The sequence below is a fragment of the Fundulus heteroclitus genome, chromosome 3, assembly GCF_011125445.2.
Source record: "Fundulus heteroclitus isolate FHET01 chromosome 3, MU-UCD_Fhet_4.1, whole genome shotgun sequence".
Classification (NCBI taxonomy): Eukaryota; Metazoa; Chordata; class Actinopteri; order Cyprinodontiformes; family Fundulidae; genus Fundulus; species Fundulus heteroclitus.
The window spans coordinates 13,655,302-13,680,897 of record NC_046363.1 but is presented as its reverse complement, the minus strand read 5'-3'; the positions used below and the strand labels follow the sequence as shown (position 1 = coordinate 13,680,897).

The 25,596-nt window shown below is 38.2% G+C and overlaps 1 protein-coding gene across 1 annotated transcript in view; it reads right to left on the bottom strand.

Moving 5' to 3' along the window:
• Positions 1–25,596, bottom strand: part of LOC105927715 (CUB and sushi domain-containing protein 3) — a 241,247-nt gene that overhangs the window by 13,798 nt on the left and 201,853 nt on the right. The window contains exons 38-41 of the mRNA XM_036127573.1: positions 22,102–22,275; positions 12,033–12,206; positions 11,493–11,566; positions 9,246–9,357 (exon numbers count right to left, since the gene is read on the bottom strand). Of these exons, the coding sequence (XP_035983466.1) occupies positions 9,246–9,357; positions 11,493–11,566; positions 12,033–12,206; positions 22,102–22,275 (534 nt within the window). The remainder of the gene's footprint in view (positions 1–9,245; positions 9,358–11,492; positions 11,567–12,032; positions 12,207–22,101; positions 22,276–25,596) is intronic.

Here is a 25,596-nt window from a genome sequence, read left to right as displayed (position 1 = left end):
CACCGCTCAGTAGCAGCAGTACAGAGACTGGTCAAAAGTGATCAAACTATGACTGTTCTGACAGAAGACTAAGAGAAATAGTCTCTACAGTGACAGTGATGCACGTATTTTCATTTAACCAAGGCAATAACCTAAAAAAAGCCATTGAATTTTGGGTAAATCTTTTTCTGGCCTACAATAACCCTCTACTTTAATCCCCCAGATCATCTGTGGTGATGCATCGAGATGGCAGTTTAAATCTTCTTCCCAGACGGTTTGATGAAACTTGACAGGATCCTCAGGAGAAATGGGAAAAACCGTCCCGATGCAGGTGCCTAAAGCTCGCCGAGGGACTTGCTAAAAGGACCTGAAGCGGCAACTGCAGCAACCAACATCAGATAGTTTAGGTTTTTAATCCTAAAAAAATGTTTTTGTCATGAAAACAACCCAAACCCAAATTTTGGGTTAAAGAAATGTAAGTACAGGTGACCCCTAGAAATAACAGAACCTTTAATTCTTAGAGGTAAACCATTTTTGCTGAAGGGTAATCTAAATGACGGGTTGAATTAGCTGCTTTTCCAAAACACAGACCTTTTATAGACTACATTAAATATGTTCATTTTCTCTCAAGTGGATTTTGTCTAGTTTAATGTTTTCCAACAACAACTCTCTCTACCAAATGAAACCGTATGCAAATCACCCAAACACAAAGAACACTGCAGGGTCGAACATTCAGGCTCGATGCCATCAACAATAATGTGAAAATAGCTAAATATTTTTGATGCTTGCGAGTGAAAGAGCGTGCTGCCAGCTGTCAAATAGGAGACAGCTGCACAGTACCAAATCGGTCCTTCATGGCATTTTAATGACATTAGTGGAAATGCAATGCAGAAGGAATGCCAGGATGAAACGCAATTTCTAGACTTTATGGAAGAGGATGGTGACTGGAAAAATGTTCCTGTTGGATATTACGTCTGCCGAGGTTTAGCTAGCAACATGACGAATGTCTGGCCATTTGTGGAGCCATCATGTTCATTCTCTAGCAAGCAGCTGTTTGAAAGTTAAAGTTGAAAACCAGGTCTCTGGTTGTTGTCAAACTGTTTGTTAAAAGGATGAGTGTATTTTAGAACGATGAATCCTACCGTTTTATCATGTCAAGAGCATGTAACAAATGGCAGATGTAACTGCACTACAATATCAATTTTGTTAAGTGCATAATGATTTAAGGGGTAATGGGCCATTAGATAAATGTTTTTAATAGCAAAGACTAACGCATAATGAAATCAAATCTGTTTTCCAAAATACACCATCATGAAAAATGCCTGCTACCTTAATTAATGCATCCATATAATCCATTTGAAGACATACTGTAAACCCAGATCAAATTTTACTAGACTGTGTTCTAAAAAAACTAGAACCCATTTCCTGAAATAAGTTTAGAGACAATGTGAATGCACCTTACCAAGAAAGAAACGGAGAGATTAGCTGAAACTCTGTTTGCAGAAATCTGTAAGATCTTATAAGTTAAGCATGTTGAGTTCAGTCATTCATCAGTTTATAGCTTATAAATAGAAAATGTTGAGGATAGTAAGAGCCCCCCAGTAAGGCAATAAGAGGAGAACATATAAGGCTAACTGAGGCTGCAGAAATATTTAATACAAATGACAAGGAAGCAAAACAAAACCTGGAAATAATATGAATATGGTGGCTGTCGGCAGCAAATCCATTGTGTGACTCCCAGCGTTCCCCCACACCCTATTGTGGCCTATTGGACGGAGGTCTGGTCTGGTGACTATGTAGGCCACTGGAGTGCAATATAATCATTGTCATGTAGCCAGTTTTAGATGTTTTGAGCTCTACAAAATGGTGCATTATCACTCGTGAAGGTCGGCATCAGCAGATGGGTAAACTGTGGTAATAAAGGGATGGAGATGAACAGCAACAATCAGGTAGGCTGTGGTGTTTCAATAATGCTCGATTAAGAGGCCCAAAGTGTGCCACCACATACAATGTTACACCACCACCATCAGCAGCAGCCTGAACCATTGATATAAGGCAGGGTAGATCCACGCTTTCATGTTGTTTACACCAAATCCAGCCCTTCCAGCTAAAGGTCAAGGATAAAATTGAGACTCGTGGGACCAGGCAACATTTTTCCAGTCTGTTTTTGCCTCAGTTCCCCGTTATTAGCTAACAGGAGTTGCGCCCGGTATGGGATCATGATGCTGTAGCCCATCTTGTTTGATGTGTTGTGGATCCAAAAATGGTATTCCACATTTCTTGCTTGTAATAGGTGGTTATTTCAGCTACTGTTTCCTTTTTGTCATCTTAAACCTTTCTGTCATTTCCCCTCTGGCGTAAAAGAGGCATTTTTGTCCACAAAACTGCTGCCCACCAGATGTTCTTGCTTTTTCAAACCATTCTCTGATAATCATAGAAATGGTTAAGCATGCAACCATGCCATGTTCAAAGTTAATTAAATCCCCTTTCTTCCCAATTGTGATGCTCAGTTTTAAATACTTTTAAGATATCTTTACCAAGTTTAGATGCCCATGTGCATTGGGTTGCTGCCTGTCTTTATTATGTAAAGCAAATTAACAGGTGTGCCTAATAAAGTGGCCAGTGATGCAGAAGTTTTTTATTTTTTTATTCTGTTTTTGCCGTCTGAATAATTCAGATGATCAATAAAAAAAATAAAAAATGATATAGTTATGTTTCAGATGAGGAATGCCGAATAAATTTTAAAAGCAGCTGTTAGCACTTTTGACTCTTAGCAAGAAGGCTTTGGGTTTGAATCCCACCCTGGGCATTGCTGCATGGAGTTTGTATGTTCTCGCCATGGGTTCCTCCCGCAGTCAGAAAACATAAACATTAGGGTTATTGCCTCTAAATTGGCCTTAGGTCTGAGTGTGCATGAATGGCTGTTTTGCATTTGTGAGTCTGTGTAGTCCTGTTTTGAACAGAGGACCTCCAGAGTGGACCTCGATTCTCACATACTTTACATGGGCACAGCTGAACATTCTCCTTCTGGATTTTCTGCTAGAAAACAAAAATCATGGTTGCAGAAAATACTGCAAATTGTCCAAGTCATGAAACAACAAAGCAACCTCATACCATCACACTGCCACTATGTTTGACTGTTGCTATTATGTTCAATTTCTGAAATGCTGTCACATTAGAAATAATAGGACTTACACTTTTAAAAATGTGCCACATTTATCTTATCAGGCCACACAATATTTTCCCAAAATTCTTGGGAATCATCAAGCAGTTATTTTCTTTTGAAACATTGGATGTTAAAGGAGACATATCATGCAAAATCCACTTTTATAGCCCTTAAACACATTTTGTTGTAACTGTTGTGGAGTCTCTAGGAGTGCCGAAAATTTTAATATAGTCTTCCCAGGTATGGCGTAGATATCTTTATATTCCATTTGGGTCATATTTTTAAAGCTGTTCAATTTTCTCAGTTGTCTATTATGTTTTTAGAATATTTATGTTACAGTATTTGCAGCACAGCTGCTAAACAAGGTCATGGACTTCCCGCTTACCAATTTAGCAATTTTGTAGTCAAAGCTCAAGGATGCCGAAACTAAAAATGTATAAAGGAAAATTTTCTGTTGCGACCTGGAGGGGGGCGGGATGTGAAATGCCTCATTTGCATTTAAAGAGACAGCACCAAAATGGGTTGTTCTCAGATGGACCTCAGAATAGGGGAAAAAGAGGGGCAACAATAACGAGGAATTTAGATCAAAGCATTGCAGTTCCAGTTTAAAGACCAAAACTGAATTATTTTAATGTGAAAAGGATGAACCAAAAAGCATGGTATGTCCACTTTAATGTGTCCCTTCTGCTTAACAGTAAGTTTTAACTCTGAACTCTTCCACAGATGCCATTTTTACTTAGCCTCTTTTTTATTGTTGAATCATGAACAGTAACTTAACCCGAGGCAATTGAAGCCTGCAAAGCATTAGATGTTGTTCTGTGTTCTTCTCTAACCGCCTTGAAGAGTGGTTGATACGCTCTTAGAATCATTTTTGTAACCCGGCCACTCCTGGGAAACTTCACAAGTCTTCCATATTTTGTGGATAAAGTCTTTTAAGGAAGTCTGCTGGCGCCCCAAAGCATAAGAAAGGACTATTCAACCCTTACCTGAGATGTGAAAATTAGGTTGTTTTCCGCGTGCACTTGAATTTTCTAGATTGGGGCATAATTGTTAGACTGATAATTTATAGATTTACCTATCCTTGAAGCATGGTCCCAGTAATATTTCTCACTCAGTCCTTAACCGCATCACAGCAGTCAGACATGGGTCCACATAAATGTTCTCTTCCTAAATAAAAAAAAGACTGAATGAATTTTATTTTGTGACAATGCTAACTCTTATTCATGTTGGTTTTCTGACTTTTAAACTAAAAAGTTCTGTTAACAACTTAGAAGCAACATTGGACAAACATTTCAAACTGCATAAGCAAGTTGACTCGATGGTAAAACTAAGCTTCTACCCTATAAGTCTTCTGGCCAAGTGTAAATCTTTTCTAAATCTTTCTGACCAGGAGAAGCCCATTCATGCCTTTATCAGCTCCAGAACTGATTATTGCAACGCCCTTTATTTCTGTCTCTCCCAGTTATCCCTCAATTGTTTTCAGCTTGCCCAAAATGCAGCTGCCTGTCCACTAACCGACACGTCAACTGTGATTACACCACTCCTGTTCTTTCCTCTTTACATTGCCTTCCTGTTTTTTTTAAGACTACTTTTTAAACTTTAACTATTTTTAAAGCGATTAATGACATAGTCACACCTTATTTGTCTGAATTACTAAGCTTTCGTGTGCCTGGAATGTCTTTAAGATCTTCCAATCAGTTTTTATTAAATATAACAAGGACCAGGTCGAAACTATGGGACAATTGGGCACTGGGACTCAGGAACCAGCTCTCTCAATGAATGAACATTCATTGACATGTCTTTTTAAAATCAAGCCTCAAAACTCAATTATTCAGGCTAGTTTTTAATAGTTTTTGTTCACTATTGTCCGTTCCTATTTCTTGTTTTGTTTATTTCTGTATGTTTTTACTGTTTTTGGATGCCTTCATTGGCTGTGTAAAGCGCTATATAAATAAACAACTATAATAACTGATTGATAAATTAAGTCCACTAGATATTGTCAGATATGTTTGATTTAAGAAATTTCTTTGTTCTTGACTCATGAGTTAACGTTGGGAACAATCATATTTTTACACAGGACAAGGTTGGTTTTGGGTGGCTTTTCCCCTTTAATAAATAAATGATAATGTGAGAGCAGTATTTTGAATTTACTGAGGTTATCTTTTTCATATTGAAATATGTTTAATGATCTGAAATATTTAGGTGTGTCAAAAAATAAACGAATCAAAGGAAATCTGTAAGAGAGCAATTACTTTTGATAGCACTGTATTCATTTCTTCAGCACTGGAAGCAGAATCTAGAGACTATCAAACACATTTTTCTCTAATAATTCTAACAGTAACAATGATAAGACAAGGGCAAAGCGGAAAAAAAAAATCAATAGATTGTCAAGACACTACATGTGATGGAGCAATGCTAGAGAACAGCTCCTGAGGTGCTACATTTAAGATGACAGATATACCCAGCAACAACCTGCACCTGCCTAACAGAGACACAAACAAGGTCTAGAACCTGGAAACATTATGTCTCATTGATTCACTTTTTTTCTTTACAGGATATCGCTTAAAAATGTGATATTCAGAATGAAGTGCTATTTCAATATAAAAAAATGGGTTTTTAAAAAGAAAAAAAAGTGCTTACCATTTATGTTGAATCAATTATGTTTTAATCTATAATTTTTACATTTAATATCAAAGAAGTCTTAAGATGGAGAATGAGTCCATTTTGAAGTGCAGTCATTAAGATACTGCTGCTGTAAAATAAGATGAAAAATCAAGATAAGTTGGACCTTGATTTGCATTTCCATAAAAATGAGAGCTCTGTTACCTTGCACAACCTTTGCCCTGGGGGATATAAAGAGAAATGGTGTTCAACAACTTCAAAGTGGTGGTAAGAGGTTTCCATTTTAAAGCTTCACATTTTGAATTTAAGTTCAGCAATTTATGTTCCATTTTATTCTTGTCTTACAGTGTGTTTCCTTTAAGGATATAGAGAAAAAAAATCACATTATTGTACAGCTTCAAATAACTTCAACCAGTAACAGATTTTAGCAGAAGTGGAAGCAGACTGTGTTGGATAAAGATCATATACCTGATATAGTTGCTAAAACTCAGAACTCATAGGGTGCCAGTTTCCTGGTTAGATTGAAATTTGGGATAGACTGATATAGGAATCTGGCCCAATTTTAAGGTAAATGTGATCTGACTGCTATTTTATTTGAAGATCTCATCCCAGCTCAGCAATAAATGCCATCAAGGAGACAGGGGCTGCACAGTGTTCTGAATCATTTAAAGAGGAGCATGATGACAGGGTCAACATGACAGAAAAAATTGGAGGAGGAAAAAGCAGTGAACTGTCAAGTCAAAGGCTGACAAGTAAGATTTTTGCACTTCTGTGCAATATGCATATGATAAAATATGCTCATCTGACATAATTATTTCTGGACGTGAAACTAAATATATGTATATATATATATATATATACACACATAGTATATCTTATACTCAGTTTATTTATAGAAATAAATAATACTTTTTTCAATATATATATCTCCATCCATCCATTTTCTATCCCTTGTGGGGTGACGAGGGGTGCTGGTGCCTATCTCCAGCATTTCAATGGGTGAGAGGCGGGGTCCACCCTGGACAGGTCGCCAGTCTATCGCAGGGCAACACAGAGACAAACAGGACAAACAACCATTCTCACACACACTCACACCTAAGGAGAATTTAGAGAGGCCAACTAACCTAACAGTTATGTTTTTGGACTGTGGGAGGAAGCCGAGTACCCGGAGAGAACCCACGCATGCACAGGGAGAACATCGAAACTCCATGCAGAAAGACCCAGGGCAATGGTAGGACTTGTTTTTAAAAGCACAAATTTACACCAGACGCTGCAAAGTACGCTCCACACCTGTGTGTTTCTCCTCTGAAATGAACCATCACCTTATGGAAAGAGCACCAAGTAGAAGGCACACCTTGGCCTTCCTTCCTCTAGTTGACAAAGTGTTGCGAGAAACAAGGCAGAGTGCTCAGCTAAAATTGGGGGCATCCTATCAATCAGCAGCGTCAACAAAGAGGTGACCTCTACCACCTTGTGGCTGAACTGAGACTCAACGGTGAGCTAATTTTGGGATACTTTCGGAAGTGAACTTTGACACAAGATTTTTTCCCCCATTTATTCCCTGCCAAACAGGAGCGTCTATGCATCTGAAATTAAAACTTTAATCTAATTCAGGCGTTGCGTAGTGTAAATATGTGTGTTGTACGCATGTGTGTATTATGTGTGTATTATGCTTCTAATGTACATTCATTGACTAATTAAATCAAAAGTTAAGCTAAGTGTACGACGTGCATATGCTGCTTTGCTGCGCCTGTATTCTGCAATGCCTCTGCTGTGTTACCTCCTTAAGTGCTAAAAATAAGAAAGCCCTTTTTGAGTTTTAGTTTGTCAAAAGGAGTCGGGGCAACTCCCCAAAGGTATGGAGGAAGGTGCTCCGGTCAGAGTTTTCGGCCAGCAAGAAAAACTCCCCGTCTCATGCCAACATAGCGTTGGCAACATTATGCTATGGAGATGTTTTCCAGTAGCATGAACTGGGAATGTAGTTTGAGTCAAACAAAAATAGGTGCTAAATGCAGGTATATTCTTGAGCAAAACCTGTGTCCGTCTGCCTGTGATTTAACACTAAGATGGAGGTTCACCTTCCAGCAGGACAATGACACGAAGCATACTGCCAAAGTAATACTCAATGTACTGTGCATACTTTAAATGTACTGGAATGGCCTGGTCAAAGTTCAGACCTCAATCTAGTTGAAAACCATCCAACATCAAGGAGCTGGAGCCGTTTTGCCTTGAGGAATGGTGAGCTCATAGAGACTGATCCAAAGCAGCATATAACTTCACATGGAAGTTATATGTTGCTTTCTCCTATTTGTTGTTTGCTTCACAATAAAAAGTAATACATCTTCAAAGACGTAGACATGTTCTGTAAATCAAATGGTGAAAATGCTCAAATAATCCATCTTAATTCCAGGTAATCATACCTGTGGATGCTTATGCCGTATGTAATGTACATTATTACAAACAACTAAAGGCATAAAATACTTTGATAGACTAGCATCTAAAAGGGCAACATCCAAAACAAATCTCAAACTGAATCTACATTATGCAAAAAGACCATATAGTAAACATAGGTAGTTCAGTGGAGGGATGTGATAACACAAAGTATTAGCACCAGCTGACTCTACCCAATAAAGCGGTGAGTCAGTTTCTGCACAATAAACAAAAAACAGCGAGCAAAAATGAAAAAGGTTTCACAATCCCCCTGAAACTTCTCCTTATTTCAATAAAACACAAAAGATAAAAAATGACATTTTCTGCAGCAATATTGCTCAGGACACATTGATGCTGCACCTCAAGGAGACATTTCTGGTTAATGATTTGGAATGCCTTTGAAATTGTTGAGCTATTTACTTATGCAGAGGGACATTATAAGCAGGAAGATTCTATCTATCTATCTATCTATCTATCTATCTATCTATCTATCTATCTATCTATCTATCTATCTATCTATCTATCTATCCATCTATCTATCTAGAATGTTAGCATTGCAAGTGGTTGTTAAAGGCCAATCTTTGTCCAATTTGAGATGGAAAAGCTCCAGAAAAATTGCTCTGGCAGAAAGGGATCTTACAGAAATACCAAATTACATCACAACTTGGAGAGCCACTTATCCTGGCAAAGTGAATGGGATAAACCGCACAGCCCTGGTTTGATGTTGGTCGACAGTTCAGCTTGTTCAAACAGAATGACAGTAATCTTGGTCAACACTTCACTCTCAGAATGATGACAGGTTGATTGAGGTACGAGAAGCAATCTACTGGAAGGTCCCGGGTTAGATGAGGACGGGGCGAATGAGAAAGCTTGGCATTGACAGAGGCACAGGGAGGGTGGGGAGGTGAAGGGCAGAGGACGAGCGTAAAGAGACCCTCTGAGTAACCAGCAGCTCAGACAGTGAGCAAAAGGCCGAAGGGCTGGAGATAAACAAAGACAGGGAAAGTGATCTGAAGATACAGTGAGAGCATACAGAACAAGCACTTACGGACACAGGTGGGCTGGATCCCGGTCCAGGTAAGATCCGGTAAACACAGCCTTGTTGTGGAGCCCTGCAGTATGTGTCCCTGTTGGCACTGGAAGTCTACTCTGCTCCCCACCTGGCCACAGATAGACAACACACAAAGAACGAATCAATACGCTGATGCAAATGCCAATAAGCTCCCAGCTTCAAAGAGCTTGGAAATAATACTGAACACTAAATGTTTCTTTTCTCCTTTGTAATGATTATCTGTAGTGTGTTGTGGTAAACAGAGAATTATTCCAAAGCTGATCTCCTATTTTTTGTTTTCCCCTCCGATACACAGAGATAAGAAGGGCTCGTCTGTTTTGCAGTGTGTAAATAGCTGCCTTTTTATTTTCAGCCAGCCATTCCAGTCCACTCCTCAAAGACAGAGTTTTCTCATTTGGCGGTGTCAAGATGTGGGTAAAAGTGGTTCAGTAATGCAGAACGACGCAAGACTGCACACCATTACATGCACTAATCCGTATAAGCTGCTTCTGCTTTTATTGTGACACTTTTCATATCAGTGATTCTGAATGTTGTGAAGAAATTGTTTACACTTAACTTGTGACACTCAGAAAGCAAAAGGGTGGAAATAAAATTAAGTAAACAGAGTGAGAGCAAGTCATGGGAGCTCTCAAGCAGTACACACACACACGCACACACAATATAAAGTTTTTCTATATTTTTGACTTGTACAAATGTTAAAACTAAAGATTTGGTACAAAACAACAGCATATCTAGACAGAAATATTGAGGGAAGTCAGGAAATCACACTACACTCATCTCTCCTTTCAAATCATACATTGGTAACTACGGAGTTCCTAGGCAGCATGAAAAAGTCTGCAAACATCTGGAATTTGCTTTTAATTGGATAGCTATGTGATAAACAGAGAATTGAACATGGAAACATGTTTCATTTTCCAGTCTTTTTTGTTTTCTAAACAAGCCACTGAATTCACAGGCATTATTTCTGTTTTGCCACTTCACATGTTGATTCTTCACATTCTGCCAGAGAGCACACTCAAAAATTAATACAGGAAAAAGAGCCATTTTATTACCTCTAGATTAGTTTAAATAAAGGTTGAACCAAAGATGGGGACGTAATCTGGGTCCAAAATATCAAAGACAGAACTATAACTGTTATTTTTTACAAATATAAGAAGATGTGAACGTACATACACTGGTCTTTAATGAAGCTACATTTAATCGGGGATATATTTGACAAGTTCAAGAGTTACACATTTTGACACAGAGCAGATCTTAGTCCAGATGGATAAGAAGCAGGGGAGCTTTACCAGACCCGAAAAATCAAAAGACAATTTCATTATTCATAGAATCCACAGATAAGAAGGCTTGACTACTTTCATGCAGATTGAAAGTTACATTTCAAGATGTTTTTGTGTCCTAAACCTAACACTTATAGCCCCTGAATAAAGGTAAGGAACTTTTTTCCTTCCACACTTTGCATAATTAAAATTATTAAACAATGTTCTCGCTCAGCTGCAAATACAAGAACACACACACACACACACACACACACACACAGTAAAAGGTCCAACTTTTTCAGTATTTAGTAGATATTTTCTATATTCATTACATCCTGAAGAAAAAAAAAAGAAAAAAAATCATTAAAACTGTAAAATTAAAATGAAGGTCAGCAGATGATGAGTCTATATAAACTTTGCAACTGCATGTAGCCAAGCATACGTTTCTGTATTTTCTATGTAAACCAACAAATATTTATCTAGAATCTTTAAACTACTAATCAGACTTGGCCTGTGTCATCACGTTCTAATTTTATTTTGACTCCAAATCACAGGCAAATAGTTGAAAATATACTGCAGATAGGTATCAGAGTACAAAAATGGGCACATTGAGTAAAAATAAAACAAGGACAAAGTCTAATATTGAGCCAATGTTTGTGAAGGAACCAAAAGCTTATGTGTTCATCATTCATATCACCGTCCAACAGTGCTGACAGAGCTGCCTACCAGCCAGAATGTTGGCCACAGTGTTTTGTTGAAAGATGGTTGGACATGTGAGAAGATTCATAGATCGAACTGCCAATATTTCAGCTTTTGAATGGCTGGAAATCAAGTTGCAAAGGCTGTACTCAAAATTCAGATTTCAGTATTGCCATCATTGGCAGAGATTTTGTTATACTATATTTTATCTAATAAGCTGCATAGACACAGCTCAAAATTAGTCTCTTTTTTTTCCTGATCTTACCTTGAAACCTGTAGAGTAATTCATGAATCCATGCTCAGGTATTCCTGGATTTTCACATGTGCTTCGTGTAGGCTCTGTAACAACAAGTCATTGTGGCAATGAGGGAATTGCAATAGAGCAAAGCGGAGAATGTGACAAAAAAAAAGATTGATAATCTAAAAGTAATTCTTCTGAGGAGAGTACAGGCGGGCAGGTACTGAGGTGATGTGCTAACATGAGCAGAATAATTTAGGAATGATTTATTCCTTTTACAATAAATGTGGTGCTTCTGAAATTCGTTGTAAAATGAATACTAATTTGGCTATTATCTGAATGTGATGAAACGTCTCTCTGGCATTAAAGACAAGCACAACAATACGTTTATATAATGCTAATCAATAACCTCTTGACCCACCTGCAAAAAAATTATTAAGATTTGAGCCAGAGTCCATCTTAACTGGGACGCTCTTGTGCAAGCACATTCAAATCTTAGAAATACTGTTTTTTTTTATTTTAGTCAACATAAACCATATATAATAATTTTGTGCAGAAACGCTTTACCTATACATCGAGGCTGGGACCCACTCCAAGTGCCATCCTCCTGGCAAATGCGTGTTGTTGATCCAACAAGCACATAGGGGGCGCTGCAACTGAACGTCACCTCCGACTTGAATATGAAACTGCGACCATCTCTCCGTCCTTTGGAGGGCACACCCGGATCTCCGCAGAACTTGGCTGCAGACGCAGAATCATGTTGAAGACATGTGAGTATGAAGGCCAACAGGTCCCACTGATGGTTGAGAGTTTACAAACAGCATCATCATCTACGGTCCTGAACAATATCCCCTGTGCTCATACTGGTACATCTCAATGAGATAGAATATTATTGAAAAGTTTATGCTTTTCAGTAATTTAATTCAAAAAGCAGCACTCATGCTATATATCTCACACAGGCAGTGATATATTTCACACATTCTGGTTATTTTGATGAACTGCTAATGAAAACCCAAAATTAGGTTTCCCAGAAAATTTGAATGTTACAAAAGACCAATAAAAAATGATTTTTAAAATGGAAAGGCTGGTGTGCATACTGTGGTACTTGATTGGGGCTCCTTTTGCTTAAATTACTACATCAATGTGGCACAGCAAAGCTTCTCAGTAGGGTTTAGGTCAGTTTGTATCACAAACTGATACAAAGGTCACTAAAACACTTCTTGATACTTTACGGAGCGTTGTCAGGGCCAAATCCTGCTGGTAATGAGGCCTATCAGCAGAGGGAAGCATGAATGACACTAGAATTTCATGGCGGGTGTGACTTTGCACTTGAGAAAACAGCCACCCACACATGACATTGAATGGAGTTTCAATGTCCCTCTACAATCCACAATCCTCCTAAAGCTTGCTTGTGCACAGTTTTCTACCACATTTCTTCAATCCACCAAACTTTATATTAATATGCCTGAAAACAGCACTTGACGAGCTGTCACAGTTTTTTTTTTTTTTTTTTTGGCGATGACCATTTGTGGCCAACTGGAAAACATTTAAGTCGGCACTCCTCCCAATGATTTTGTCTGCCAGTCTCTCTCAACTAGTGGGACCTGCCTAGAGAGTGGGTCGCAGGTATTTTTCTGGGGGATTTATATATAAAAAAAGAATAAATAAAATAAAACGGAGGAAGATAATCTATGGAGTTTTGTCTCTTAGCACTTCTCATAGTAGGTGCTGATAATGTCCTGTAATGCAAGTTTAAACCACACAGTTTTGCTTTTTAACACACGCTAATTGAGAATGGTGAAACACGATGTAGACTACAACCATGTTTCCACTCAATTGTCATGCAAATTTTAAGCCAACTTTTAAAATGTTGCAAAAGATAAAATGCAAACCAGGTGTGTTTCCATCCACTGGATTGGAGCGAATTAGCCATGCTATGGAAAGCAGAAGTTGATATTACACGTGGCTGTAATAATCAGGAGAAGTAACAGCTTGCAAATTAGCATGGACCACACATCTAAAAAAAACAAAAAAAAAAAACAGGAGAGACATTTTCAGGAATGTGTTGCTATCAGGCAAGCTGTAATTATTCTGTCATGTCAACTAGTGTTGGACTCTTTGCATGTAATGGGAATATCCAGGAGGATGTTGAGAGCAGAAACAGCTGATCAGCCACGTGAGTTAAATGGTCGCTGCATCAGACGTTATTCAGCAAATGTGTTTCCATCTCCCTTTTTGGGCATTAGCCCTTTTTTGCAAAATCCAAAAATTACCTCAAGCGTGCATAAATTTTTTTTTACAAAACTGAGGAAGCTATTTGGAATTTTGCTGTTTCCATCAACCTTTTCTCATGCGATATTTTAAAATGCGCATAAAAGAACGTTGATGGAGACACGGCTTATATTTTATATTTTTCCCTGAGAAACAAAGGAATGAGGAGTCCTAGCAACACAAACATTTTCAAGTTGTCAAGAGTTGAAGAGAGTCAGCTGGTGAGGTTATTTTGTGACCAGATGCTGAAATTTGCCAAGCTAAGCCTCTCTCCATCCTGGTGCTGCACTGTGATGAGCCTCCCTGGCCCCTCTAGCTCTAGAACTCATACACTTCTGACTTTTCAGCTGCTGTTCAGCTGAAAACAGAAACAGACTGGGTATCGAACATGACCTCGCTGTTGCTTTGTCTACTACAGCTCCAGACTTTGAATGGGAACCAAAAAAAGTGCTCCTATCAATTTCTTTAGAGTGTTTTTTTTTTTGTTTTTTTTTACCCAGGGTTGAACAGAGTGCTACTTCAGTTTTTTTCCACAGCACAATATTTTTCAGTATTAAGCTGCTGATAGGTACACAATCTTGTATGTGGGGGGGGGGGAAGAAATCTGTGTCATAATAGACTCAAAATTAACTTTTAAATCTCAGACAAAAATAAAGGTTTGCAATCATGTTATTACATTTAATATTTCAAATTTTCGGTGTACAAGAACACATTTATAACTAGAAGCAACATTGTACTATCTTACAAAAGCATAAGCTGTTAAGCTGGGTGAATGTTGTCACATATTCAAACTTTCCCTGATGTATAAAATTGTCTGTTGTCTGCACTGCCCTGTCAGTTTGTAGATATTAGGTAGAATAATTTATATCGATCAACAAGAGAAGCAACCCGAGATGACTGTGTTGTTCTTTAGTCACAGCTGTCCAGGAGTGAAACTCTGTCCCCCCCAGGAATTTGAGCTTTTACTACATAAAAAATGTGTTTTCATTCTTGATGAATGTTTGAAAGTGTTGAAACCTTTGTATTATTTTATATCATATTTATTTAGCAGCCTGCTTCACTTGTATTTATCAACAGAATTTGTGTACAGTTCCGTCCATTCTAACCTTGTATTGTTTCACTATACAATATTTTTCTATTTGTTTAAGTGAGATATATTTCCATCTATTCAGGGCCAATGGATTAAACATAGCCTTTTGGCTAATCCTGGTGCATTTACAGCAATGTTAATTAATACACATTGTCCTTGTTAAATTAATCATTGAACTATACACTTTTTCCTCATTCATTGTTTTTTTAGCTTGTGGGCAAATGCTGCTGCTAAGATTTTTTTCTATAATGTGTTGTTGGTTATAGTTTTAGTGAGTGGATTCTTAGCTAAAGCTACAATATTTGTGTTTTAAAAAAAACACACCAGTAGTTCCAGTTTTTTATTTATTTTACAATGACAGAGTAACAGTCTGTTTAACATGGTTCTTCTTGATTTTGCTGATTGTTATGACAGCCTTAAGATCAATGCCTAATCAAGTGACTTTCTACATTTCTACAAAGATTTCTACAAAATGGTAGAAACTTTTCCATGACTTGGCCTGCAGCCTGTCAATCAGGGGTGGTTGTGGGTGCTGAGCCCTTCGTAGTTGAGAATTGCTGCTTTAGGCATTTATGTGTTAAAAATACTTTATCAGTCTTCTAATAAAAAAAATGAATTTAGATTTCTCCATGTGTAGTAAACTATGATCATAAAAATACAGAAATAATCACTTGAGATACATCTTGATCTATTTATTGATTTACTGAGCTCACCTGTATCCGCTTCTATCCCTTGATAATCTGCCTTTTTCTTTCTTTTTTTCTTTTATTTCACATGGACCTTTACCACGTTGCTCCCCATAAGGGAAATGCAGAAAATTGACTGAATGCAGACGCTTTGATTCAGAAATAATAAACTGTGTTAACTTGTGCTGGAGCCATACATGACCAGATTACAAGCACCTCCAATGGTTTAAGTTGCCGCTGACTAAGCTGAAAATGTTTGGTTCTTCCATTTACACTACCGTAACGATAATCATATTCCTAAGTGATTCTGATATGATCCGGAACGTCCTCGAAGAGGAAATGGTACAAATTGCTTTGACATTTCTCGGGTCCTTTTTGACACAAGTGGGCAGACACAAGGACATCCCTGTCGGATGATCTCTGCACGTCCAATCACTTTTTTTGTGTCCAGCAATCAGTCTTGTGGGTGAGTAGTTACAGTAGGTGTATGAATGTTCATCTCGGCAGCGTAGAGGAGGTTGAGAAAGGTCACGGCTGTAAAGTTTAGATCAAAATAATTAGCAAGTGAAATATGAATTCCTCTGACTGGGGGGGGGGGGGGGGTTAACTCAAGTGGAACAGTATCCTGCCGTTCTTGCTTTCTAAGCTTCTTGTATGACATGGCTGTTTTTAATCGGACTCCAGCCACGGCCTCAGCAGAAGAATCCTGATGGATTTCCCCTGCTGCTCCATCAATTTTTTTTGCTTATGGACATCCAATCAAACAGGCTGGAATAATTTAGACTAAATAGGTTTGACGACAGGACAAGTAAGCCATCCTCAAGTCAAGCCAGTGCTTCTTTCCATTCATTCGCCTTACTGTATCCATATATCAATCTCCTATGACCCCAGTGATAAGTAAATGTCGCTTGTTATCTGTTGGTGGTTCAGAGACGCTTGGTGTATGCGAGAGAGAGAGAGCAGAGGGGAGGATGAGAGTCAAAGCATTCAGTCACGCAGCCAGAGCACCGCAGGATCAAGCTAATAATGAGGCAGCTGCTTCTCCAGACCTGACATGTGCTGCTGCATGGAGGTCTGCTGACAGAGATAAGTTCCTGCTCGCACTCCTCCTACAAGTCATGAACTGACAGGGTCTTCCCACAGCCAATCCCTGACACAGCCGATATCTAGGAAACGAGATTAAAATCCAGACTGCGCTGGAACGGCTGGATAAACTTTAAACTGAAAATATCTCCGACGTCTTTGTATTCAGTGCCACGTGTTCCCCCTAGAAAATGGATGTTGAAACAGTGAGTCTCCTATGAGAACCACGCGTTGTGTTTCAAGCTCCAAGTCCAACCACTTTTCTCATGACAGCGGTGAAATATACAAACCTCTGGAAAGATCTGAAAACAATTCTGGTCCCTTCTCAAATGGCACCGTAAAGCTTGGTATTCTGTTCGTATTTCTTGGAGCGTTGACAATGCCGGCCAAACAGGTGACATGCACATCAGTCATAAACTTCAAGCCACAGGAAAATAATGTACTGTTTTATGGATATATAAGAAAAATGGCCCCAAGCCAAACCAAGCTCAGCATATTTAATGTGCCAGTGCGTATGTGTGTATGAATGTGTGTAGAAGGAGCGAGATGGAGACACGTCAAACTTTTTTTTTTTTTTTTCCTCACTCTCTCTTTCCCACTGCCTCGCCTCTTCCTTGATGAATTATCAATGCTTTGAACTCATCAGTATGCAGAGGCCAGATTCACAGATTCAAAGTTGGGATCACAGACTTATCCCTGCAGACAACTAAAAACTGGCATTCTCAAACACTGAGTTTAGCTCTTCCCTGTGTGATGTTAGGGGGAGCATGAACATGCATCCTAATCCTGTTTGGCTGCAAATGTTGAGGAAAGATTTGTGTTTGCGGAATCTCTCCGTTTTGCTGATGTGTATTTAGACGTGCTGAGCTGAAGAGGAATTGCAATTGTAAACCGAAATACGCAGCGGTGCAGCCTCTCTATGCGAGGTGTGAGCAGGACGGTAAAGCGATGCTGTAACTTTAAAAATAATAAACCTTGTCAGGTTTAATCTTCCAGCAAATGCCTCCAATGTAACCAAAGGAAAATCTACTTATTCATCCTGCTAGTGTTTTGATGGTTATATATCTTAAATCCACAATGTTATATGCTCTGATCTTCTAACTATTAACGGGAGATTATTTGTAGATGTATGTGTTACGTGCAGAGGCTAAAACTATGTTTACCTAAATGTGTGTGCTGGCAAATGTATGCGTTAATACTGCAATACAGAGTGCATAGTCATTGCACACAGCACACATTAACATGTAAGGATTTAGCCATTTACGACAACCCCATTCCTCACAGTAGCCAACGCCTGGGACCGGTCTAGATACAACTCCATTGACATTTGAAGACCTAGAAATAGCCTCTTCCAAACCAAATATGAGCATTTTATACCTACGTCCCCTTGTTCACTGCTTCCATTCTCGTGCTTGCTTGTGTAAAACTAAAGTGTTTCATCAACTCCCAGCCACATTGAGCCGGCAGCAGAGGAATCAAGCTCTTTACAGAAACCTGCATGCTGAATGCGGTGATTTTGAATGTGTAGTCGCTCATTGTGTGTCGGCTTTGCACAACTGTCAAAACCTGCGTCTACGTGGTTACCGGTGGAGCTATTAAATGTAATTACTGGGTTGAAAAACGGTTCTGTGGTCAGACACAGTAGACACCAGACAGGGACAGAAAGGTTGCTTGCTCACGTCTCTGCAGGAGGTTGTTCAGAAGGTGCTGATGTGGAAAAATGATCGCAGTTTGTTGAGGGATGTCACTGCTCATCATAATTGAGGTGGACAGCGTCTGGACACGGTACATTTACCAAGTGGAGACTTATCCATTATATGAACAGATGACAGGTTTGGCCAAAGCAGGCAAGAAAACAGATACCTTGGCAGCTGAGGGTAAACTCACATTTGGTTGCAAGGCTTTGCTAAAGTACAAATCTATACATCACAATCTGGCATTATGTTCCGCATTGTACGAATAAGGGAACCCATTGTAGCTTAAATTGCAGGGTGGGCATGTAGCATGCCCTGCATAGCCTTTGAACTTTTGACTTTTCATGGCCACAGAGTGAATTTTTTTCAGATTTTGCATGATAGGTCAGGGGTTCCCAACTCCAGTCCTCGAGAGCTACTGTCCTGCAACATTTAGATGCATCCCTGCTCTAAAAGCCCCGAATCAAACGGCTGAACTCCTTTTATCAGCATTCAGTCATTCAGCTCTGCAGAGGCCTGCTAATGAGCCATTCGTTGGATTCAGGTGTGCTGGAGAAGGGATGCATCTAAAAGCCGTGGGCTGGTGGCTCTCGAGGACTGGAGTTAGGCACACGTGTTGTAGATCAACACAAACAAGTGTGTAGTTGTGAGATGGAACAAACATGCTTTAAAACAAATTAACTAAAATTCCTAAAAAAAAAAAAAAAAAAAGTTTTGTGCATTTGTATTGAACCCACCTGAGTCAAAGCTTTGTAAAACCACGTTTTGCTGCAGGTCTTTTATGGTATAGCAGTAAACGTGTCTCTAACATACATAGCCTGTGCTTTGCTCATTAGGAAAGTGAGGGTTTTTGCCTATAGCTCAAGCTCAGTCGACTGGAAGGATAGTCTATTTTTAACTCTTGGCAGAGATTGTTTTATTAAAATTTAGGTCTGGACTGTGACCTTTGCTTTGGACGAAAACATTCATTTGTAGCGCTGGTTGTTTGGATGGTATTTTGTGCTGTCAGAAGGTCACAGTCCACTCCAGGCTACAGGTAGCTTGATGGCGGAAAAAATCTATTTTCATATTGAATGAGTTATTTATTGTAATTATTCATTATCTTTAAAAGAGTAATGTATTGTGAAACATGACTGTTTTTTTCTGACACCTTCATGGTTTCATTTTTAAGTCTCCGTTCCATTCAGAGATCTACGAGAATTTTACATTTATTTTTAGCCCTTTGATGGACTTGTCGTCCTGTTCAGAGTGTACGCTGCCTCTCGCCCAATGACCACTGGAGATATGCAGTGGGGGCGGGGCAGATTAGTTTCCTGCCCCGCCCCCACCCACTTTCTTATAACCCTGTATGGATAAGCAAGTATAGATAATGGATGGGTGGATAATCATTTCTTATATGGTAATATGATAATAGAAATTATATGACTTCTTTTGAAACTGATTTGTTTTAAACAAATATTGTTATGTATTTATTTCCAGCCAGTGGCATCTCTGCACCTACGCACACTTCATCTTCACTCTGGACCCTGAAGGAGCTGATCTGGCTCTTATTGAGAAAGGTTGCAAGGACTCAGATGGGACTAGGAATGGGACCCACAAAAGCACCAGCTACTCGTTAGGAAGAGAAAGATGATATGTGCTTTCACAAGTCTCCAAAGGTTTTCATACTATCAGAAACTGTACTTTTCACTGGTAAAAAAACAGAAAATTGCAAGAGTGTCTGAAAAGCTGCTAAATACATAAACAATGCTGCTAAATAAGTAAGAGAGGCTCAGCTTTTAAAAGAGGGGGAAGGCCACATCATTCAGGAGACAATTAAGAATATACTTCTAAAGCAAAATAGACCAAATGATATTGTAAAAAAACTGTTTTTCTTTAAAAATTACATCGTTTTTGTGATTGTAACAAAAAATTATGGCTTATCCCATAAATTATCTCAGGATTTCCCTGTATTTCGCTACATGTATTATCCCATCATCTCTGACCAGCTTCTCTGACCACACAGTGCTGCCACTACCATGTTTCACTGTACTTGTGGGGTTTAGTGTGATGTACAATAAATGTATCCAGAAAACCTTCTTCCACATATGTGCTATGTCCTCTGTGATGAATTGCAGTAAACTAAAAATCTAACCACCGTTTTTCAACAATGGCTTTGTTTCTTGAATAAAATGTCAGATCTGTGGAGTGCACTAAAATTCGCTGTCCTGGCCATAGTTACCATGAGTCTCTACTTCTTTGTTTTACCCCATAACATGTTGTTAACATGAATAAATTATTTCCCAAAGCACCATAAATGAACAAATAGCTACAGAAGGTATAGTGTGCCTACCTCCTGTGTAACAAACACAAGCAGTCCACTATCTGCATCTTGGAAGGACCCACGTGGGACTGTGTTCGCTTCCCTAGATGCACGAGCATCCATCAGCGTCTGTCACTTGGTATTTTGTTGTTATTTAATGACAACTACTGGAAGACAACAAAGCCGATTTTCTCGAAGTCTTAAATTAGTGTAAGTCATTAAGCAGTATGGTATAGTTACTCCACACAATATCAATCAAAACAGAATTCAAACTTCCCCTAAGCCTCCACACTGATGTAAGCTTGATCTATAACAACATAAAGCCCACAATCGCAGCTAATGTGGTGATGCCTGAGTTATTTATCCAGAACTTACTTGAAATGTTGTTCATGTTCAGATAAGTGAGATTAGTTTCCTCTCATTCATAATTAACATTCAAGAGCCCCAACATTGAGAGAAACAAACACATGTAAGTACTTTACCACTTCACATTTCACTTCTTCTTGACGTAATGCATGAGTGATTGAGATGACAGTGAGACACTGTTTGAGCAGCCATGCATAGCAGAGGTTATTAGTACACTTGCAAAGACATCCCTGAGAAGGTATTAATGGAGTAGGGAGAATAGGACAATTCATTCATGAGTCTACTCAGATCATCGTCTCCATCAACGCTGTGGCTCTCACCCTGAACCCGTTATTCTGTGTGCTGATGATGAAAAGTTCACTTTTCTTTACTATAAACAAGTGGGAATTTATGTCCTTCAGCACATTAAAATCTAAATGTTTTCTCTAAAAGAAAAAAAGAAGAAACAGACAGCAGCACCAAAATCATCCATTTCAGAATCTATGGAAATAACTAAACGTAGTCCTGCTTTTGCTCTGGCTTCAGCTCTGACTTCTATTAATTATTCATGGATTACAATGTTTTCATTAATTAAGAAAACAAATCATTGAAAATTGCAAGCAGTTTATAGCATGCCTTATAGAAAGGTACGCGATGCTAAAGCAATGACTAGGGGGAAAACGCCGTAAAATGTATTAAAAATGCAAAAGCTGTGTATTGCTGTCAAGGCGCATGTAAAATGTTACCTTTTAGGCCCAAAATTCCCAAATGAAAAATGAAGAACCGAATGACTTTTGCTGACTAAATTATTTAGTCCTGATTTCATTGCTTTATGGGAAAAGGAAAGGTTGGCAATTGTGATCAGGCACCGTCCACAAGGTGAAACGCAGTCATTTAGTTTTATTATTTAAACAGGCAATATGATTTTATAAATAGACATAAAATGAGCTATTGGTTCCATCTAAATGAGAAATTTCAAAAAGGTTATTTTTAAGACTGAGCTCTGCTAAATGGAGAAAAACTCCATTTTCAGGAAGAACTCCCTCCCAGACATACTCTAAACTTTCAGTGTAGACCCAAAGAGACGTCCCCTGCACACTTCTGTAATTACTGTCATAATTAGCATGTTGGGAGGTACAAATTAAAGTTGGAAAGAGTGACTTACGCAAGCACTGAGGCAGGTCTCCGCTCCATGTGCCATTTCCAGTGCAGGTGAGCACGGCAGGGAAAGAGAGCTCGTACCCGGGTAGGCAGCCGTAGCTCACACTGGAGCCCCAGTCCAGGACTGAACCCTCCAGCAGCCCGTTGGGGACGGAGGGAGGCGTGGGACAGGTCACCACTGTGGAGACAGCGAGCACACCGTTACAGACTTATCATCACTCATAGACATGTAGCAACCAATAATCTAACAGCAGCCAATAACATATCAGTTTTGGATATTTTAAATATACAAATACAAATAATGGAATAACTTGCCAAGAAAGTAACATTTGAAGCAAATAATATGGTAACAAATTTGCCTATAAGTGATGGGACTAATGAATGGACTTCACAGTTATTAAAGATATTCCCATGTATAAAATAATTAATTCACATATCAAAGGTGCTGAACTGTGTTATAAATAATAATTCATGCGATAAATAATTCTCAAATTGGCTGTTCTAGCCATAACTAAGGAGAGAGTGTTGCAGAGCATGAATAGAATTGAATTAATCCGTATGGTGACTTTTGCCATCTTTGGCACCTATTTTCAATAAGCAAACTGCACAAAAATAAGCCTTTTTTAAAGAAATGCATTCAATGTATTTAGTATTACATTATTGTCCACAGGTATTACAGTTGCAAAGGATTTCTTTAGTCAATGTCAGAAGCATTAAAACTTATTAGTCTATTGGCAAAATACTTCATTACATTATTAGCTATTATGTTACTGGTGTTAATACAGTAAAAGTCAATAAGTTACAACATTATTGAAAATTTCATTTATTTCGGGTAGTTCATTAAGTGAAACAAGTTATGTATTTTAATTATACAGAGGTTGTTTTCAAGACTTTACTTCTGTTAATTATGATGATTTTTTATTTATAGCTAGTGGAAACATGACATTAAAATATTTTATTCATTTTTTAATAGAGAAATGTAGGCTTAATAAAAAGTAGGTATAGTACTTGCTTAAAGATTGCTGTTTTTAAAAGACATCACTGTCAGGAATTATGTTACTGGCAGTTGTTACATTATCAATGTGTGTATACACACCCAATAGAGGTTCAGGGAAGTATGAGTAATAACGGATTAGACATGAGCTTAGACCAAAACAATTAGAAAAAAAACATAAGGTTGTATTTTCAAACCCTTTAGTTTCTTAATATTTCCAGTTTCCATACGGAATGACAGCTAAATCAAGAACAAAAATGTCTAAAAAGCTACAAGGTGAGACAAGTTTTGGACTCAGGCAACTTTACAATTAAACCATAAAGCAACCAGAACAGAAACATGCTGTAAGTTTACACAAATGAACGGTCCAAAACCGGGAAAATGATTTAAATTTTCAGGTCAAACATTCATGGTAGCCTCTGGAGACGGCAGGCGATTCTCTGTTTACAACCTTAAAGAAAATGGTTAAACTGCTTTTTGGGCTTGAGCTTTTCGAGAGATAAGGTACGTGTTCATGAAACACGAACATTTAGAGTCCAAATACAAGTTTGTATACAGAGCGAAACAAGTTGGGTGACTTGATGAAAAGTTGTCTTTTCTCTTCTTTAAATCTAGAAAAGGTACCGGGACTATTTAGGTAAGATCCTAATTTAAGTGTGTTTAGAGGGATATGGCTTTAACTTGGATGCTGTAGCTGGATGTGAGATATGAAATAAATGTTTCCGCTGATGATAAATTGTTGTAGGTGGTAAAATGGTGACCTACTGCCTCCATCACTCCATCCCTCAACAAACACATTCACACACAGTTAAAAAAAGCATGCTGTCAAAACTTTAATCAAAGTCAGTGCAATAAAGCATTGCAATAATTCAAGCAAATTAAAAAGCAAACGCAGGGACACACACTTCCCATTTTGCACACTGATTAAAGTTAGACCAAATTAAAACACGTGTTTTGACTGTCAGGCTTTATCTGTCATCTCTGTTTAGAGTTTACTGAATATATGTGAGAAATCAGGGGACATTATGTGGCTGTGTGAGCCATAAACTTTCTGCTCAACAAATGTCATAAATAAATGCATAATAAAGCTCTGAGTTTGTTGTCTCACACACTGGCAGATGAGCTCATGGGGATGCAGACTGGATATGGGTTTCAGGAATGTGAATAAATGATGGTAGTTCTTTAAATCTGCAACTATCCTCCTGTAACAACCCTTGTTTCCTCAAGTAATTCCCTCTTTCAGGCACTATATTGTTTAGAGTGAAACGATTGAACAAGAAATGAATAGACAAAATATGGGGTTGCCTCAAGCCTTCTGACTATATATATATATATATATATATATATATATATATATATATATATATATATATATATATATATATATATATATATATATATATATATATATATATATATATAATATGTATATATATAATATGTATTTGCTTTGAGCATTGTGTATTTATTATGTGTGAATGTTGATATTTTCCTAAAAAACTATTGTTGGTTTATTTGAACATAGACGTTTGTTATGGATCTTGCTTTATTTCGGCTGTAAACCGCTGAGCAAAGTTATTTGTTTTTTTCACTAGGGGCGGACAAAATAAGATTTTATTTTCTTTCTGTTCCATTTTGCTTGTGGAAAATGTATGACAGAAAGTGACTATTTTTGTGATTTTTGCCATGGAGCAATAAATAAATCTGAATTTATAAGTCATTGAGGTTAATTTTGATCTAATCTGACCACAGCATCATTTTCCACGTTTGCTGCGTTCCCTACATCTATTGCAAACTGTAGGAAACTGAAAATGGTAATTTTATGGCTTTCTGTCAAAAATGGCTTCCTTGAGGCCTAACCTTTCCAATTCAGTATTTGGCAACTTGTCTTGGTCTATTGCTTCTAAATCGAATAAAATACAATGAAGTTTATTTTTGTCAACTGACAAAGGGAAAAAAGTTCAAGGATACGAATAGTTTTCTTTAACGCACATTAGCGCAGGCACATTTTCCATGCCATATTTTCTGCCTATTTTGTTTTCCTGAACAATGAGTAACAATGAATACGGAGCAGACCACAGTGGGATATTCCCTCATTCTCTCCGAAGGGTAAACATCTTTTGTTCTTGGTTGGCTGCGGTTCCAGAGCAACATCCACACGGACACTTACACGGCATATACGCTCTGCAGGTATGCTATGTTTAGAAAGAAATTTAGGCCATGATGTGATTAATTGTGATGACGATCATAAGTACTGGCAAATAAGCACTTAACTGTGAAAGGCGGTTACTGTACATCCGACTGTCAGTGTACGTAATCCTACAGTACATTAAGAGACAATTAAACAGTGGTGAAGTGAGATAATGAAAAAAATGTTTGAGCAATCCTGAAAGTAGGTAAATTATACTGATTAAAGGTGGGTTCTCTAATCTTATAAGCGCAGCTTTGGAAATTACTGCAAAACAAGAAAAAAAAGACACATTTCAGGCATGAGTGGCAAACAGA